The sequence below is a fragment of the Dermatophagoides pteronyssinus genome, unplaced genomic scaffold (assembly GCF_027571235.1).
Source record: "Dermatophagoides pteronyssinus isolate colony J.1.1.1.1 unplaced genomic scaffold, Derpt_VIB-CSIC_2022.12 sq0005, whole genome shotgun sequence".
NCBI classification, from domain to species: domain Eukaryota; kingdom Metazoa; phylum Arthropoda; class Arachnida; order Sarcoptiformes; family Pyroglyphidae; genus Dermatophagoides; species Dermatophagoides pteronyssinus.
The window spans coordinates 1,697,967-1,717,767 of NW_027461529.1; the positions used below are offsets into that span (position 1 = coordinate 1,697,967).

The 19,801-nt window shown below is 27.3% G+C and overlaps 3 protein-coding genes across 3 annotated transcripts; 1 reads left to right on the plus strand and 2 right to left on the minus strand.

The window, feature by feature from the left end:
* Positions 1-5,053: 5,053 nt before the first annotated feature.
* On the minus strand, positions 5,054-6,185 carry LOC113789733 (mitochondrial import inner membrane translocase subunit Tim23B-like). Its single transcript, XM_027339306.2, has 3 exons — positions 5,744-6,185; positions 5,430-5,681; positions 5,054-5,369 (listed from the first exon to the last, which is right to left on the minus strand). Exons 1-3 carry the CDS (start codon positions 6,003-6,005, stop codon positions 5,239-5,241), a joined length of 645 nt encoding a protein of 214 aa, XP_027195107.1. The 5' UTR covers positions 6,006-6,185; the 3' UTR covers positions 5,054-5,238.
* Positions 6,186-6,457: 272 nt separating this feature from the next.
* Positions 6,458-9,365, plus strand: sotv (exostosin glycosyltransferase sotv). Its single transcript, XM_027339305.2, has 2 exons — positions 6,458-9,087; positions 9,152-9,365. The coding sequence occupies exons 1-2, from the start codon at positions 6,635-6,637 to the stop codon at positions 9,222-9,224; spliced, it is 2,526 nt and encodes an 841-aa protein (XP_027195106.2). The 5' UTR covers positions 6,458-6,634; the 3' UTR covers positions 9,225-9,365.
* On the minus strand, positions 9,288-13,391 carry LOC113789570 (uncharacterized). The gene is made up of 7 exons (XM_075820103.1): positions 12,903-13,391; positions 12,570-12,812; positions 12,172-12,420; positions 11,701-12,069; positions 10,240-11,588; positions 9,762-10,170; positions 9,288-9,691 (listed from the first exon to the last, which is right to left on the minus strand). Exons 1-7 carry the CDS (start codon positions 12,919-12,921, stop codon positions 9,405-9,407), a joined length of 2,925 nt encoding a protein of 974 aa, XP_075676218.1. The 5' UTR covers positions 12,922-13,391; the 3' UTR covers positions 9,288-9,404.
* Positions 13,392-19,801: the final 6,410 nt, after the last annotated feature.

Here is a 19,801-nt window from a genome sequence, read left to right on the forward strand (position 1 = left end):
TGTTTTTTTTTGTTTCTAATATTTACTTGCTTTTGCTTGATGTTTTCTTGTTCCACACACACACACACACACACAACATATTTGGGTCACGTTTACTATCATGGCTTTCAAATAACAACAACAACAACAACAAAAATGTTCATCACAATCAATATTATTATATCTTTGAGTTTTTGGGTTAAAATAGTGAGAAAACAATACTGATAATAGAACCAAAATTGACTAACTAACTAACTAACTAACACACACACAGTAACTGACAATGTATTTGTATATGGAAATGACGACAAGAATTGAAGGGTAAAATTCAAATACATGTCATCATGAAAATGTTCATTATGTTGATGTTACATCATCCGATGATGATGTTACACATTTGAAAAAAAAGTATTAAGTGTCACTACAAAGATTTTAATGATTAAACAAACAAACAGAAAAAAAATGGTACCCAAATGGAAACGACAAAACAGAAACCAGATCTGTTTATTGATGATGACGATGACAATGTTGAAACAAAAAACGACAAACATTTTGTAAAAAAAATCTGATAAAATACACACACACACATCAATGACATCATCATCCTAAAATCATGAATTTTGGTTTCAAATAGACAACAACGACAACAACAATGACGAAAAAAACAATTCTTTTTGTTTTTTTTTTCATCATGCAAAATAAGCATCAAGCATCAAATTCTCTGGTTTCTGTAGGCCCAAAAACAAACAAATAACGATGATGATGACGAAAAATTTTCATTTTTTAGTTTCTCAATTTGAAAACATAATCAGTGTATCGATATTTTAAAAAAAGAGGTAATAACAAAAATCGGGATCATCATGAGTGGATCATATCATCAACAACATAGGAAAAAGAAAAGTTTAGGAAATTTCTTCCTTCATATCCTTCATATTTCATCCCCTTTTCCAACTTGAATATTATTATATACCCAAAGATCATGATCATTTGCCAATCTGCCAAATGCATATTTTCAACCAAAAAAAAAGAATCAAGAAAAATGAATGCATGAAAAAAAACTTGAATTACATTAATGCTTTTCTATTGCTTCTCAGACATTGTTATATAAGAAAAAAAAATTGAAAATCAAAATCAAAAAAAATATGAATTGAATTCCAATACTGTGTGTACCACGCTGGAATCCATACAACAGAAAAAAAATTCACACCAAAATGAATGTGATTTTTTTTTTTTGGCTGTCATATTTAATTTGAACAGAATATTCTTTTTATTCGTTTTTTTTGGCTGCTTTCATTTTCTAGTATCAGATTTTTTTTTCTGATTATAATGAATATTGCAAATGTCAATATTAAAAAAAAATATATGACCTTTGTTAAATGAATGGAATCATAAATTAAGAATGGAAAAATGAAATCACATAAAATCACAGTAAGTAAGAAACACAGCAAACAATAATTATTGTTTAATTTTCATTTGGTTAAATTGATTTTTTTTCATTCAAAAGAAAATTATCATTTTTCGTTTGTTTGTTTTGTTTTTGTTTAAGCAAAAAAAATCGATTAGAATTGTACCTAATATATTTGATTCTTAATCATTCAGAATCAGAATAAAATTGTAATAAAAATAAACTTGCGAATGAAAATAAAAAAAACAAAATAAAATAATAAGAAATTAAATTAAAAGAAAACTTAGGCTAAATAACTGAGAAAAAAGTCTGATAATAATAATAAACAAACAAATCTAACAGAAAACTTGATGAGATTGATTTTCTTCTTCTTTTTTCTATTTGGGTAACAAAAAATTCAATTGAAGAATATAATTTAAGCAAGTAAATAAGATTCCTTAAGAGACTAGACTATAAAAAAAAATCTTGCACAAGTTTCAAACATATCAATATAGTAGACGATCATATTATTAATTTACTAATTGAAATCAATAATCATTTTATTGACTTTTGCTTTGATAATAATAATAAAAACAGATTCAAAACATTTCAAATTAAAATCCAAAATAAAAATAGTCAAATCAAAATGATGATGATTATTATAATAAAAACAGGTTCCATAATCATTTTTTTTTTTGTTTAGGATTCACATAGATTCATTATCTAATGATGTTTTTTGGTATATATAAATAAACAATACCGATCAAATTCTCATTTGTAACAAAAAACAAATAAGCAAAACACTCTTTTTTTTGGTTTGTGTTTTTGGAAGAATTTGTGTACTTTTTTGGTGTAGGTGTTAAGATAGAGTAGTAGTAGTAGGAGAAAAAATGGAAATAATAAAAAACAAAATGATTGAAAAAGTCTTGTGTGTTAAATAATGAATGAATGAATGAAAGAGTAATGATGATGATGATGATGATGATCTAACACCATCAACAACAAAAAACAAAACAAAACAAAACACCGGTTAAAGGAAATCGATTCTTGTTCGATCATTCATTCATTATATGAATACAAAAAAAAACCGAATAAAATTTTTGGGAAATTTCTTTTCATTTCTTTCATACTTGATATTTTTATTATCACCATCATCATCATCATCATCAAAAATTGGCAATTCCATAGCCAGCCGCCAAATAGAAAAAAATGGCAATAGGGACTTGGGAAATTTTTCTTTTTTTTTCGTTGACATCTCCAGATTCTTTCAATATTTCTTCTTCTTCTTCTTCTTTTTCATTTTTTTTCTTCCTGACAATGGATGATTATGAGTAAAAAAGAGAGAAAAAAAAAGATGAGTTATTGATGTTCGATAACAGCAGAGACACATATAAAGAATATAAAGAATATTTTTTGACAGTTCAGTTGAGAGAGAGAGAGAGAGAGAGAAAAAAAAGTGAATCAATCTTTCAAGACTTTTTTTTCTATCTATCTTTTTTCATTCTTTTCCTATCTGGTTGCAGATGATGATGATGATCGGTTTTGAATATCGTTGCAGCAGCAGCAGAAAAAATATTATATTTCTTCATTACTTTACCACAAATGAAAGAAAGAAAGAAAAAAATCCGAAATACACACACACCAGATATAACTGAAAAATGAATGACAAAAGAAAACGAAAATTTTTAGTGAAAAAAAATTCAACATCATCATCAAATACAACTAAATATTACAATGATAAGATGAATTGAAAATTGATTTTCACTTAGTCGATGATGATGATGATGATGATGATCGGATTATTCGTAAGACAGCTAAAAGAAATATTATATAATAAAAAAGACATCTTGTGATGATGATGCTTATGTGTGATGTTTATATGGCTTATATATTCTGATGATGATGATGATTAAGCAGGAATTAAATTGAATTGAATTGAATTGAATGAAAAACCACACACGGATCAATCATAGAATATTAAAGAATTTGAATGAAAATAATATTATCATTTAGAATATAGAATATCTATAGTGATAAGTGAGAAAAAAAGAGAGAATCAAGATAATGATTATCAACCATCAACAACAACAACAGCTTTTAACAAACATACAATTGATGGAGATTTCCAATATCGTATCAATCGATTTTTTTTTATTCTTTTCATTCATTCATTCAATAGTTTTTTTTTGTTGAAAATTTAAAATTATTGCTGTTTTTGTTGTTATTTCTGGTTTATTTCTTCTCGAAATGTTTATCAGTCAAATACACACACACACAAACACATGAAAAACTAATCGAAAAAAATGGCCATTTTTCATTTGTGTTTCAAAAAATGTGTTACAAGTCATTTCACTCTCCCTCTTTTATCATCGTTGTTGTTGTCGCCATTCCATAAAATGTTGTTTCCACTTGAAAAATATCAACAACAACAACAACAACCAAAAGAATAAGTGAAAACATCTGTCATATTCTGTTTTTGTTGATATCAAAATAAAAATACCGTTTATTTATTTACAATGTTAAATTCTTTAGGAAAAAAAATTGAATTTTATAAATTTCTTGTTTATGAGTGTTTCGAGTATGAATTTTGTTTTTTTTTCTTTTTCTTGCTCGAAAAAACCACACCAAAGAATTTAAATGGCTTTTGAAAAATAAAAATTCAATTTACCTTTTTTTTTTTTTTTTTTATTTTGTTTCTTATTTTTCTTTGAAAAAAAAACTTACAATTTTCAATTGGTCAATTTTTTTGTGGTGATGATGTTTACATACAAAACATTCCATACAAACAAACTAACTAACAGATTTTAGTGATGAAGATATTTATATTTGGATGAGCAGAATGTTACGGGGGAAAAAAATTAATTAATTCTTAATTTAAATGAATTTTTTTTCTTTTGCTTTTGCTTCTCATTAATTTAAAATATTGTCATTTCGAAGTTATAGAATTCGCAACAACAACAACAAAATTTCACGTTTAGATTTGTTGTTGTTTTTGTTGTTTTGATGACGTTCGCGTTCATCATTTATCATTTCACAATTGATTTTTTTTTCTCGACGGAAAAAAATTTAATAACAATTTAGCGTTTGTGTTTGTGTGTGTGTTTAGCAACAAATGCCACCACCACCACCACAACAACTACAAACACAATAGCAACAATTAAAAAAAAATGATATCAACATACCATCAAATGGAAATAATGGGAGTATTTGAAAAAAACAAAATTGAAATTTTAATCCACATTAAACCGATATCGTATACAATATTAATGATGATAATCAGCATCAATTATTGATCATATCATTGATAATAATAATAATGATGATGATATAATGAATCGAATGATAGAGTTGATCCATTCATTCATTCATTTTTTCTTTTTGCAATTTCATTTTTTTTAATATCATCATTAATGAAAATAAATAAAAAAAAATATATTCTGTTCTGTACACACACAGTTGTTGTCGTTCATATACACTGTTACTTTGTCTCATGATTATGGAATAAAATATTAGTTTGGTTCTTGGAAAAAAAATCCCCCTAATCAAGGTTGAATTTTTTTCCTAAGATATAGAATTACAGTGCATTTTTTTTTTTTTTTTGAATAAAAAAATACAATTTTTTTTAATTAATTAATTTGGATTAATTTGTTTTTTTTTGCTTCTAATTACTAAATTTGTTAATTATCATCATCATCATTATTATTATTATTATTAATATTATAAATTATAAACAGCGTCATAAATTATTATTGAAAAAATTTCATCAATCGAATTCTATATATGTATACAAAATGTGTAAGAATTGTTTAGGATTTGAATCGTTTTGTTTTCATTGTTTCAAATGTGAAATGTGGGACCAGAATGAGAAAAAAAAATTAACGATGTTTTAATTGTGAAATCATTTTACTATCCGGATTAAGTAGAAGGATCAATGCTGCACCAGCTAATGCACCAAATGTAAGACCAAATCCAGCTCGTTTCAAACGCATTCGTGTTAATAATGATCCTATTTGTATTAATTTCCATTTTTTTTAAATGAATATTTTTAATGAATCAATTTTATTACCTTGTACATTATCCATTGCTTTTGATCGGCTTATAGCACCATATAATGTTCCCGTTGTTGTTGCCGCAATCATTGTATTAATATCATCGTTGTCATCTTGTACAAAACTAAGGCCAACACCAATAGCCGAATAAACCAAGGTGATACTACCAAATGTATTAGCGATTGAGGCACCGTTTCGTGTAATAAAATTTAACATATGACTTCGTTTAATTGCAATCGATTCGTTCATTTGAGCCACCTCTTTAAGACCTAGATTTTTTAATGACAAACAATAATTGATTTTATCATTCCTAAAAACAATCATTGGTTACCTTTATATGTTCCAATGGCACCACCAATCACAGCACCGGTCATAATTGAACCACCAATTTGCGAAAAAGCCATTTCGAAACGTCCACGGCTTGGTTTTGTTCCACCATCCGGAAATATAAATTCGGATGAAATCACATCGGGTGAACGAAATATAGTGGGATCAACTTGTAAAAATGGTGATTGAAATGTGCTTTTATTTGATGATGGAAGATTCAGTCCATTTAACGAATTAATTGGATTATCCATGATCGAACTGTCCATATCAAGAATTTTGACTTATTAAATTATATTACAAACCCGTTGAGGAAAACAAAAACAAACAAACAAAATCGAAGATTTTTACAAATCACATGAGCCGAGTAAAATATACAATTAGATAAAAGTATTGTAACAAATTTTTTTTCTATTTAGCTTTAATGTCACATTGGATACTCACGCAATCCCACACTCAAATATCAACAAAAGCATGGGCATGTTCATAAACAATGTAATTTAGTTTTTTTTCAAAAAATTTCATCAATCTTATTATTTTTTGTTTCGCTTATTCAATGAAAACAAATCTCAAATAAAATTGGAATCATTTTTAAAAAATCATTCGATTTTCAATTCTGTTTTCAAATTACCAAAATTCAACGCGAATATTAATGTTATCAAAGAATTGTATTGAAAATAAAAGTTCTGCTCATGTCTATTTTGACCTATGTAGCTCATCGAATTTGTCTGAGTTTTGTTTATTTTCATTCGATTTCAAATTCTTTTTGGAAAATTATTTGAAAAAATTGCGAATCCAATTTTCTCAATGGGTAATCTGCATTTTCAAGAGTTTTTTGAAAAAATTTCATTTTCCAAACTATATTCTTTAATATTATTACCAATGAATTTCTGAGAAAATGTTCTCTCGATTTCAATCCAATTTAGTCAACAAGGTTGATGATAAAAGCGATGTTCAAAAGTTAATACCTATAAGTGATGATCAAAATGGCACTGATAATTCCGTATCGAATCGTCATGATGGACAATCCTCTGGTCATTCATGCATTGTCATTTTGTTTATATTACTATTGATTACATTGTTCATTGTATTTATTGTTGATGGCTATTTCGAATTGGCAATTTTACTAAAACTCACAAAGATTCTTTCGTCACAAACATCACTGAATTATATATGTAAAACTTACATTTCTTATGGTTTTGTACATAGAGATAATGAAGCAATATCGACCAATGTTACCGTTGATGATATATTTCGTCATGAAACAGAATCGCCAGAGATTTTCTTGATGAAATTACCAAAATTTGATAAATCGGTAAAAAAACCTGAAAAATGTTCCCATTATTCATGTTTTGATTTATATCGATGCGGTCTAATCAACTATAATCCATTTGATCTACCTAAACAATTAAAGAACAATGTTCCACAAGAACGAATCAAAATATTTGTCTATCCCAGCTATAAATTTGTCATGAATGACAATCAAATTATCAACATTTCTCAATCATTAGAATATCAAAGAATTCTGCGCGCTATTGTTACTAGTCCATATTATACAAATAAACCTCACGAAGCTTGTTTATTCATTCCAAATGTTGATACATTAAATTCTGAAGAAATTGATCGATCTGTCCTAAACAAAATTCTTTGGTCATTGCCTTATTTTCAGCAAACAAATGGTACGAATCATTTGATATTTGTGATGATAAATCAAAAATACCATTTGAAACGAAATTGGCTACCAAATTTTCCTCAAATAATGATTGCCAGTGGAATGTTTACTGATCGTAACTATCGATTGAATTTTGATATAGCAACACCGGTTTATAGTCTATTTGCACAACTTTACGAATCATGGCCAAATTTGAAACCATATGAATTCGATGTTTCCAAATTGATGCATCAGAAACGAAAATGGACAATTGTTTCCACTCAGATGAGTGTGATATCTGAACAAAATCAAAAATCATTATTACGATTAGAATCATTTTATTCAAATCGAATGATACTATTTGGATTCGATTGCTCATTGTCTGTAAAAGTTATTAAATCAAACAAACTACCATTTTGGCAATATCGAAATGAATCCAGCAAGCATATCTGGCGTTCATATAAAAAAACAATTATTTGTAATAATGATCGACATATTTATCAGCATTATCTAGATGTTTTACATGATTCTCAATATTGTCTAATAATGCCATCGGCTTCCGTTCCAACTGGTCCATTACTGACCGATATTTTAATGAGTGGTTGTATTCCAGTGATTGTGGATGATAATTATGTTCTTCCATTTCAAGAACGTATCGATTGGACAACAATATCTTTACGTATCCGGGAAAGATCATTAAACAATTTATTTGAAATAATTGATTCACTTTCATCAACTGGTCGTTTACAGCAATTACGGTTGAATGCATTGAATGTTTGGAATCGATTTTTTCGAAATGTTGAAAACATTGCACTCACGACATTGGACATCATTAATGAACGAGTTTATCCAAAACCCCGCAATATTCAATCAACTTTTGCTGATAAATTTCAAGAATTGACTCCATTATCGTATGATTATTTTGCCAAAGGATTCAATTATATAAGCCCAAAAAATTTAAATCTTATTTCTGATGGTTTTACTGCCGTTATTCTCACATACAATCGTCTGGATAGCCTATTTCATGTAGTCTCATCAATCTCTCGAGTTCCTGGCTGTCAAAAGATTCTAATTGTTTGGAACAATCAGAATGAACGGCCACCATTGAATGATCAATGGGCACCATTTTCTATGCCCATTCAGGTCATACAAACTAATCAAAATAAATTGAGCAATCGTTTTTTTCCATATGCATCTATCGAAACCGAAGCAATTTTTGCCATCGATGATGATATAACCATGCTGAATCCGGATGAAATCGAATTCTCTTATCAAACATGGCGTGAATTTCCTGATCGTATTGTTGGATTCCCATCGCGGTTACATTTATGGAATAATTTAACCGAATCTTGGACATACGATTCCGAATGGAAAAATAAAATTTCATTGATATTGACGGGCGCGGCATTCTATCATCATTATTATAATTATCTTTATACATATGTCATGCCCGAAACTATACGTAAATGGGTTGATGATAATATGAATTGTGAAGATATCGCTATGAATTTTCTTGTTTCAAACGTTACTGGCAAAGCACCCATCAAAGTAACACCGAGAAAAAAATTCAAATGTCCCGAATGTTCCAAAGCAAATAGTTTATCCACCGATGTTGTTCATCATCTTCAATTACGTTCACGATGTATCGATCATTTCAGTAAGATTTATCGGATGATGCCATTAAAAGCAGTTGAATTTCGGTAAGATATTTGAAATTTTTAACTAATTAATTAAGATTTAATTCTTTTTCTTTTCCGATTATAGATCCGATCCTGTATTATTTCGTGATAACATTCCGGAAAAATTTAAACATTTTAGTCTTATTGGCAATTTATAATAAAAAAACTTTGATAATCAATCATTTTATTGCATATGACAATTTCATTTCTATCTACTGATAATAATGTTGATAATAATAATGATCTCTTTCTAATTATAATAATAATAATAATAATAAAATCTACGTTATTCACTACAATCATTTTTGTTTTGTGTGTGTATGTTATTACAATAATCATTATTGATTATAGATGCATTCAATTAGCACTTGAATGGACAATGGTCCTTTTAAATTATTAAAAAATATATCTTCAATTGATTCAATTGAAATACATCTTAACAATGGTAACATCATTAACATTCGTTCAAAACGATTTTCAAATTCTTTATGTCCGCTAGTGCCATCTATCGTCAAACCATTTTGATGTTGTAATTTAAATTTTCTATTCGTATAATTAATTAACAAACATTGTGCTTGTTCTTGAAGTTTTAATAGATCCTGTTTATTAATCAGATGTTTACATTCTGAAATGAAAAATATTCATGGAAAAATGTTTTTTTAAAAGAAATTTGCTAAATGATTTGATATCATTACCTGGATTGAATAATGCAATTGCTTTTAGACATCCACATTCAGTACCATCCAATTGTAGTTGTTTGAATTGATCGATTATTTGTTTAATATTTTGTATATCTAACTTGATATTCAATTTTGAGTTTGTATTATGTATCGATGATTTTGATGATTTTTGATGATGATCTACAATTGTTTTTGATTTATCATCATCATCGTCATCATCATCATCATTATTATCATTATCATTATCTTTATTGTGATTTATTTCAATCGGATCGATAAAATCAGACTGATCAATCAATGAATTCAGATATAATTCAACGGTCTGTTCAAAATGATCGCCCAAGGTGACAGCATTCATTGTCATTGTCCAATGAGCCAGATTTATGATGTACAATTCTTTCCAAGAATCATGAAACAATGAACGCTAATTTGTTTTTTTGATTAGATTTTTCATGAACAAAAAAAAATGATTAAAATTTTTCAAAATTATTACCTGATCATTATTATCTAATCGTATGAATAATGGCATATTTTTAATCCATTGAATTGTTAATACTAATAATCGAAGATTAATTTCTTGTAATGAATTGAATTTATTTTCACTGAATAAATTCATTACTAATGATGAATCAATTCCTTTAATAAATTGTTGCATCATTCCTGTTCCAAATTCAACTTCATCATTATTGTTATTATTCCAAATAAATTGTTCCTCATTTTCATCATGTCTCATTGATGTTGTCTGTTTGATCGTATGTTGCTGATAATGATGATTATGGTGATGATAATGGTGATTATTACGTTTTTTATCATTTACACGTTGTTTAGTTGATGATGTTGAAGATTCTTTAGTACAGATATTCATCATTTCGGATAAAAGTCGTTTTGTTTCTTTTTTATAATGATAATGTTGATTATTGGACATATCTTTCCCTTCAATTTGAATTTGATTAACATTCAATTCAAATGGTGATTCGGATTGTTGATGACCATTTTGTGAAAATCTGATCGATTCATTATTATTATTATTATTATTGCTACTCGATGCTAACGAATGAATATCATTGAAAATTGAACAACAATTTGTTTTCGTATTCAAATTGTTATTCGATTCTTTATTCAATGAACTTTTTCCATTTGTAATAAATGGATTTTTTATTGATAAAACATTATTTGTTGTTGTTGTTGTTGTTGGTCTTATAATTGTTGTTGATGATGATGATGGTAATATAGAAATAGCTGGCGATAATGTTGGTAACAATGGTTTAATCGATTGATGGGACTGATGATAATCTTGTCGCTGTTGTTGTTGAATATTATGCTGCTGATGATATACACATTTAGCAAAATTTATCATATCATTCAATATTGTTGGCGATGTTACCATCAATGAACAAAGATTAACCGGATCGTTCATAATTGATTGATTAATATGATTTGATTGGTTAGTTAAATAAAATTTTATACGATTCAATGAATCAATATAAAGATTATTATTATTATTATTATCGTTGTTCACTAGATTGGAGCATGCGAACAATTCGCTAAGATTATTTGTAAATTCATTATTTTGAATTGGATTATCTTTATTGGAATCACCATCAACAACAATCATAGCATCACATTCATTTTGTTGTTGTTGTTGTTGCTGTTGTTGTTGATGATGATGATGATGATGGCGATGATTATTATTTCTATTACGTAATTTTCCACTACTATTTCGTGTTTTCTTTTCTGATAATCCATTTGTATTGTTACGTTGTGGTTGTTGAATCCAATTCAAATTTGATGATGAATGCATTGTATTTGGTAATTTTAATGAATTCATCATTAATTCTGTTTCTAATGAAAAAATATTATAAAATTCGCGATTAATTAATAATTAAATTTAATGTCATAAAGTTAATGATGTAAATAAAATCAATTATATAATAAAGATCATTAATATTATTACCCGAATTTATTTTTAACAAATCAAAATGATTATATCCTGCAAATGGATTGATCAGGTTTGCAAATGATGTTTTCGATGATCCATCAAATAATCTTAATGAATTTAATGTTGTTGAATCGATTGACAGCTGGCAATTATTATTATTGGTCGATATTGATGACGATGACAATGATGGTGCTGTTGGTGTTGTTGTTGCTGCTGGTATTATAAACGATCCAGGATCAGAAGTTATTTCAGTCGATAATGTTAACTGTTGATGATGATTGTCATAGTGATGATGATGGCGATGATTATGATTGTTTGTCGTCAAATTTTCCAAATTCATAAACGATTTTGTTGACTGTGCTAATGTAGTACCTGCAGAATTACCTGAATGTAATAAATATTAATTTATTGTTGAAAATCGATGATTATATTTATCAATTAAAATCAATATCATTATTAATAATAGACGAAAACATTTTTTATTACCATTATCGATATTTGTTCCAGGCAAATGATTACAGATAATCGAATGTCCATTAGCCAATCCTATTGTTGTTGTTGTTGCTGTTGTTGTGGTTGTAGCCTTAGCGGTAGTTGTTGTTGATGTTGATAAAGATCGTATTGTTGTCGTGACTTGATTATGATGATGATTATTATTATTATTGTTATCAGAACCACATTTAATTGTTTCTTTTAAAAATTTTGGTTTTCTAGGTCCACGTTCGTGTTGAACAGCTATTAAAAAAACAATGATCCAAAATAAATGAAAATCATTTTTGTTTGTAAATAAGTATTTTTGTTTTGTATAGATAAACAATAAACAGGTGTATAATCTTATTTGAAAGTAAACAATAAACAAACAGAATATATAAATCAATATCTACCATCTTTATTCATATTAGCTTCAAAACATTTACGTAAACGACAAGCACGACATTGATTACGATGTGTTTTATCAACTGGACATTTTCCATGTTGATCGGCTTGTGCACGACACGTGTAAACACGATTACGATGAATTGAACGTTTAAAAAATCCGGAACAACCATCACAGCTATAAATACCATAATGTTTACCCGAACTACGATCACCACAAACAGCACACGGTATATCTAATAAACGTTCACCTTTTTTTTTATTATTTCATTCAATCAAAAAAGAAAAAAAATGAGAATAAATTCTTGTAACAAAAAAAACAAATTTCGATAAATACTAACGTTTTTCTGTTGGTCTCATTTTTATAAAGTCAAAAATAAAAAAAATTGAAAATCGAAAAGTTAATCAAAAATTTTCAATCAAATTAATGATGATGATGATGAATCAACGATACTCAGAATATGAATCTTCAAAAAAAAAATCATAAATTCTTTTCAAAACTAAAACAAAAAAATGATAACAAGTTAAAAAGATCGATCCGTTTTTCGGATTGTTCACTTATTAGATTTCGTAAACGTTATCTGACCAAACAAAACAAAACAAAACAAAAAAATAATGAAATAGATCAGCAACAACAACAACAACAGCGAAAGGAAAAAAAATTAGATTATAACGTCAAGGGGCGGTCTACAAAACAATCCGCCCAAAATGATGAAAATATAATATTCTGTATAGAGAACAATTGAATGAATGAATGAATGAATGTGAATATGATGATTGTAAAATTTTCTGATTGTTTTTTTGTTTTTGTTGTTGGTTGGTCCAGATACATACATGAATTTATCTAGTCTCTTCCTTTTTGTTATTATTATTATCAAGTGACGGTAAGATCATAGAAAAGGGGTACCACGATTATCCATAGATTTCTATCATTACAAAAGAATGATTCGACTTGATGACTATCTGATGTATTTGATCATTCATCGGAGTCATCTCAGAATATTTCTTTATTCTTAACTAATACATGTGCAATGTATGTGTTTGTGTGTGTGTGTGATTCAATTTGTGCTTCATGTTTGTCTTTTTGATTAACTTAAGTAATATAGAATATTCTTTTTAGTTTTGTTTTTCTTTTACCATTAGATTGTGTTTCAATAATTCTTATCTAATGAAATAGAATCGAGAAATATTTTTTTTTTTTTGAAAAAAAACGAGAAGCAAATATAAAATAAAATGTGAGACCTGCCTTCTCAGCCTTCATTGTCGTATTCGTTGTTTTTATATACGAGAATATACAGTATGATGCACACACTCACCAATACCAAACACATCACACAGTCATCAAGCCAAAAGTGGAATAATAAAATAGGAGGAGATATCATCATCATCATCATCAAGTTATATGGCATCACACGAACGTCATATACAAAGAACGAAAAATCTTTTTTTCTTTTTTTCTTTTTTTTTTTGTGTTTAGCCCGACCAATTGGCTTATTGGTTCCAGAGGCGGGATCTTTGTCTTGCATATGGAACAATATGGTAGAATCATCAAGAGAATATTTTTCTACTTCTTTTTTTTTCTTTGGAATTTTGTTTGGCGTCAACTCTGTTTTAGCTAATGAAGAGAAACATAATTTGAGAAAAATTTACACTGAAATATATTCTATATCCAAATCAACAATACCGATTTTGTTTGTTGTTTGTTTCATTCATTCATTCATTCATTCATTCATTCATTCGAGAGTCATCAATTAAAAAGTCTAATGTATGTAGTAAAAATGGACACACACACAATTAATGACCATCATATGATTGAAATTCTCACCAACTTTATTTTGTTTATTTTCAACAACAACAAAAAAATCTAAGGCCTGTCAAAAGGAAAAAAAACTGGAAATTTTTTTTCTGGTTTCATCAACGATGAACAATATTAACAAATGAAAATACTGGAAAATGAAAGAGAACCAAAAAAAAAAAAGAAAAAAAAAAAAATTCAGTAACTTCACGAATCATCGATACATATTTGTGTGAATAAAGCCACATGGTCTCTATACATGAATGGATGGATGGATGGATGAATGGATGTACAAACATAACGGTTTATCCTATAGAAAATTGGAAGAAACTGAGAGGGGGAAACATTTTGAAAATACTAAAAACAAATGATGCGTTCGATGATCCTTTTACAATTGTGAACGATGTTGTTGATGATGATGGTGATGATGATGATGATGCTGTCATGATGTTATTGTTATTAAATTTTGCCGACAATTTAGTAAGTTTATGATGGATCATCATTGTTGGATTGGTTTTTTTGTTTTGTTTTGGAATGGGGGGTCTATGATGTGATGATGATGATGCTGTTGATGAAAGAAAAATTCAGTAAAGATTAAATAACCAAAAAAACCAAAATTCTGCATTCATAAAATGTCTATGTGTCAAAAAATGTAGTCAAATTGTACATTTCAAGTGTGTGTGTGTGTGTGTGTGTTCAAAAGCCGCCCACATTTGACCTGTCAATATATTCTATGTTATAAGATTCTATTGTTTTTTCCAGAATTGTGGTCATTTATTCTGTAAAGAATTTTCATTATATATAATTATATAATCAGAAAATTCTGATTACTAAAACTGACTGACTGATTGGCTATTTATTTGATACTTTTTTTTCGTGTTTTTGTTTTTCGTGTTTTTCCAAAAAAATGATCAAATTCCATCATGGAAATTGAATCGAACAAAAAGAGAAATTTCTAAATAATAATAATTAGTATACATGGGAAAATGAACAGATGAATTGAAAACAAAACAAAACAAAACAAAACAAAGCAAAAAAAATTTAAATTGATGCTATACAAGAATCTTGATGATGATGATGATGATTATGGTTGGTGAATATTTTTTTGTTTGAAAACAAAATGGAAAAATGCAAAAAAATGGTGTGAAGAATTACTGTTCATTTTTCTCTACTCTTCTTTTGTTTTCAATGTCGTTTTATTAAAATTTTTTGTTTTGTTTTGCTTGTTTGTTTAATTATCTTTTTTTTTGAAACATTCGAAACAATGTTTCTTTTGAAAAGTATCTCATTAATTAAGATTATGATGAGGATTTTTGTTTCAAAATTAAGAATTTCAACTTGAGCACGTTTTTTGTTTTTGTTTTTGAAGAACAAAAAGTTTATTTATTTTCTTTTGGCAAATTTAAGAATTATTTCCAAGTAATACTTTGTATGGTAATTGATTATAACTAAGAGTTTAATTTTTCAATAATTTTGGCTGATTAACAAGAAAATTTCCATCATTAATAGGTTATGTATAGGTGATTTTTAACTTGGAAAATAGTTTTTTTCTTCTGTTTGACGTGGCCACCATCATAATGGAAAGAAAGAGAAAAATGATCAATCAAATAGAAATTGACCAAAAAAAAAGAAAAATCATTTCGATTATCGAATGAATCTATCAATGAAATAAACAGAGAAAACCAAAAAAAAAGAAGAAGAAAAAGAAAAAAAAACTCGATCAAATCAAGCGAATCAATTTCAATGACATCTCAATCTGATAATTCTTTTTCTTTCTTTTTTTGTCGATTATTTTTTTTTCGCCAAAGTAAATGGAGCATCCATTTCCAACCAAAAACGTTTACAACACAACAAACAAACCAAACCAAACCAAACATAGAAAATTGAAACGAAAACTGGACATTGAGACTATATTATATTGAAAGAAAGAAAGAGAAAAAGATAAGATTTCCGATTTCAATCACACAAAAATCGATTTTTTCTTTTTCTCATTTTCCAAATCGATATTTGATATTTGTCGATGAAAGAAAAGAACAGAAACAAAACAAAACAATCCAAACAAGTTTGATTTCCAAAAAAGATTCTGTTTGTTTTTACAAATATTTTTTTTTCTTCCAATCACCGTTGTTCATCTTGTAATTGATAATTGAAATTTTTGTTTTCCACCAACAACAACAACAAAAAAAAAGGCATTATCATCATCAAACATTGTTTGTTTTTCACCTTTTTTTTCGGTCCTTGTTTTTTCCAACATCCCGAACGAACAAAAAAAAATCATAGGATCAAACATCTTTTTTTTCTCCGAAATACAAATTCAACACCGAAAAAAAATGAATGACAGTCATGAATGAATGAATGAATGTTTTTGCTCTTTGCTTTCGTTTGATGATTCTAATGTAAACTAAACTAAAAAAAATATATACAGATGGTTTGTTTCGTACTCGAAATTTTCGACAAACTTTTACTCAATCATCATCATCATTGAATTTGTTTGTGTAATATTATGTAATATTTGATGATGGAAACTTTTTTTTTACCGTATCTCTCGCTTACTCGTTTTTGCCAAAAATGAAAATGAATTGAATGTTTTTTTTTGTTTTGTTTGGCCAAGTGTTAAGCTCCATGGCTTTACGAAAATGATCATTATTTTGTCAGGAATAATTTGTAAGTAAAGAATTTTGTTTTTGCCAAAAACATCATCATCATCGACAACAAAAACAACACGAACGAATATGGCTAATTCAAGTTGATTATTCTTTTTCCCGAACCAAAAAAAATTATTCATCATTTTCCTGTTTGTAACAGCAACAACCAAATTAAATCTTTTTGTTTTTCTGTTGTTGAAAACAAGATTCAAGAATTTCTTCTTTTTTTTTGTCATTGTTAGAATAATCATTATGTTCAAAACATAACTAGATAATGATAATGGACAAAATAATCGATTCCAAACAAACAAACAAACAACGATGAACAGCAACAAAATGTTTTATCAAATCATTTGAATCTAATATAACAAAATGGCCAAAAGAAAAAAAAACTAACAATCAACCAAAAAAACAGAAAAGAATAATGATAATCAAAAGTAGCAGCAGTCAGCATCATCATCAATTGGATATGTGATCATAGCGTGTCGTGTCAAACATCGTTTTTTTCCCAAATTTTATAAACGAAAAAGAAAAAGAAAACGTCAAGTGACTCGTTTTTTTTTCTGTGAAATGTAAAAATGGATGATGGGGTATTAGCTGCAAAAATAACAAACAACAACGACGACGACGACGTCAATTGATGATACCAGAAAACGAAAATGAAATCGAAAATGAAAAAAGATCATGTGAATATAACCAGGTGTGTGATGCAGTGTATTTTTTCTCTCTCTCTCTCTCTTTGTCTCATACACAGTTTCAGCTTTTTCTTTTGGCCTATTTAGTTTAGGTTCCAAAAGAATTTTGTTGTTGATGTTGTTTTTTGTTTTCGAATTGCATCCCCCTTTGCACCATTTTTTGTTTGTTTGCTTGTTTGTTCATCATCATCATCATTTGTATAATTTGTCAATGTTGAAATTTAACAAATAGCAAAAACATTCGTATTAGAATAATAGAATTTTTCCAGTTCTTATTCTGTTTCATTTATTCTTTAATATAAGAATCGAAACGATAGCGCCATCCAGAATTGAAAATTCAAATTAAAATAAATTTTATGATAATAATGGCAAAAGATGGCATTACTAGTAATAAATTTGTATTTTTAAGACATTTTTATTTTTTATTTTTTATTTTTGTTTCCATGATTTACAAATGAATAAAAATGTTCCATTAAACAAAAAAGAAAGGAAATTGCTTTAAGCACCGAATTTCCACACCGAACAACCACATGCTCTATACTTCATAATGATATTAATAATAATTTCTGGTTTTTACGACCGAAAAATAAAAAATAAAAACCAGAAATAAAATCATAATAATAAAAAAAAACTATAATTTTTTTCTTCTTCTTAAAAATGTCCATTAAATATGATTATAGTTAAGGATTTTTAATTATTATTACTTTTCCCCTGTTATATAATCATTTTTTTTGTTGAAAATATTTTTCTGATAAAATGTCATGTCATTAAACGAAACGAAAAATAAAATTATTCAAATTTTCCCCAAATGAATTATCATTTTCATTGTTGGTTTGAATGTGAAAATAAAATATAAATAAAAATAAATAAAAATAAAATTGAAAATGACTTTATCGAATTTCTGGCCACCATTATTATCCATCGACAATTTTTTTTTTGAAGATTGTTTTTGATCGTCGTTAACTTTATTTTTCTTTCTCTCTCTCTTTCTCCATTCCCTTTGCCATTTCAAACCGAACAACAACAACCAAAAAAAAAAAAACATTAAAAAATTCATCGACCCACCCTACCTACCACCACTATAGATATTTTTATTTTCGGTTTTTTTTTATTTTACAAAAAAAAAATTTTAAAATCTGGAAACAATAAAATTGGAGAGAAAAGAAAAAAAAACATCAAGGACAACGAATAAAGAAAGAAAAAAAACAAGTTAGAATCGGATAAGTGAAAGCTTTCTATAGTAGAAACGAAAAAAGTTTTGCCTAGGCTGCGTTGTTGAATTTTTATTATTATTATTTTTTTTATTATTTACAACCTTTCTTTGAAAATTGTTGTTGTTGTTGTCTTCAAAGTTGAATAATAATAATAAAAATATACAATTCGTAAATTAGATATAGATAAATAAATAAATGAAAAAAAGAGGATGTAAAATATCAAGTAAAGAAGAAAAAGTTAGAAAATCTCTGAACCGGCTGAATGGGAAATGAGCAAGCTTTTTTTTTGTTTGTTTGTTTGGCTGGAATTTTCCCAAAATGAAAATATATATTTTATTAGTTTTTGAAGTTTGATTGAAATTTAAATTCAATTTTTGCCTTGTTTGTTTCTTTTTCTTTATTTTTTTTTTAATTTTTGTTTATTCGCGATGTACATTTTTAAACAACAACAACAGATCGATTTTTTTTCGATTTAATCAATTCGATTTGATTCGATTTCGATCGATTACATTTTTTTTTGATTATGAAAAAAATTATTATCAAACAAAATGAAATTAAACGGAATTTTTCATTGATTTGATTGATTGATTTATTGATCAAATCAATCAATAATTTTTTTTAAAAAAAACTTTCATTTTTATTCAATTCAAACATCATTCCTATGTATATCATTTAAATCAAAACATTAACATTACATTTGGTATATTTTTTTTCTTCTTCTTCGATTCATAACACTTGCCAACAAAACAATGTATCGAATGAAAAATGAATGATTACAACAACAAAACGAAAAGAAAACTGATTGAATCAAATCAATGATAAAAGAAAGCTTTAAATGAAAAAAAAATTTAATACAAAAGTACCACTCGATTATAATTTATTATAATCAAC

Bases quoted from the DNA above. Each gene is read 5' to 3' on its own strand.
- LOC113789733 (XM_027339306.2), bottom strand. From the start codon at position 6,005: ATGGACAGTTCGATCATGGATAATCCAATTAATTCGTTAAATGGACTG. The intron at 5,682-5,743 runs GTAACCAATGAT...TAAAAAATCTAG, and splicing joins TGCCATTGGAACATATAAAG to GTCTTAAAGAGGTGGCTCAA. The intron at 5,370-5,429 runs GTAATAAAATTG...TAATACAAATAG, and splicing joins AGCAATGGATAATGTACAAG to GATCATTATTAACACGAATG.
- sotv (XM_027339305.2), top strand. From the start codon at position 6,635: ATGTTCTCTCGATTTCAATCCAATTTAGTCAACAAGGTTGATGATAAA. The intron at 9,088-9,151 runs GTAAGATATTTG...TTCCGATTATAG, and splicing joins TTAAAAGCAGTTGAATTTCG to ATCCGATCCTGTATTATTTC.
- LOC113789570 (XM_075820103.1), bottom strand. The intron at 12,421-12,569 runs GTAGATATTGAT...TTTTTTTAATAG, and splicing joins AGCTAATATGAATAAAGATG to CTGTTCAACACGAACGTGGA. The intron at 9,692-9,761 runs GTAATGATATCA...TTTTCATTTCAG, and splicing joins AATTGCATTATTCAATCCAG to AATGTAAACATCTGATTAAT.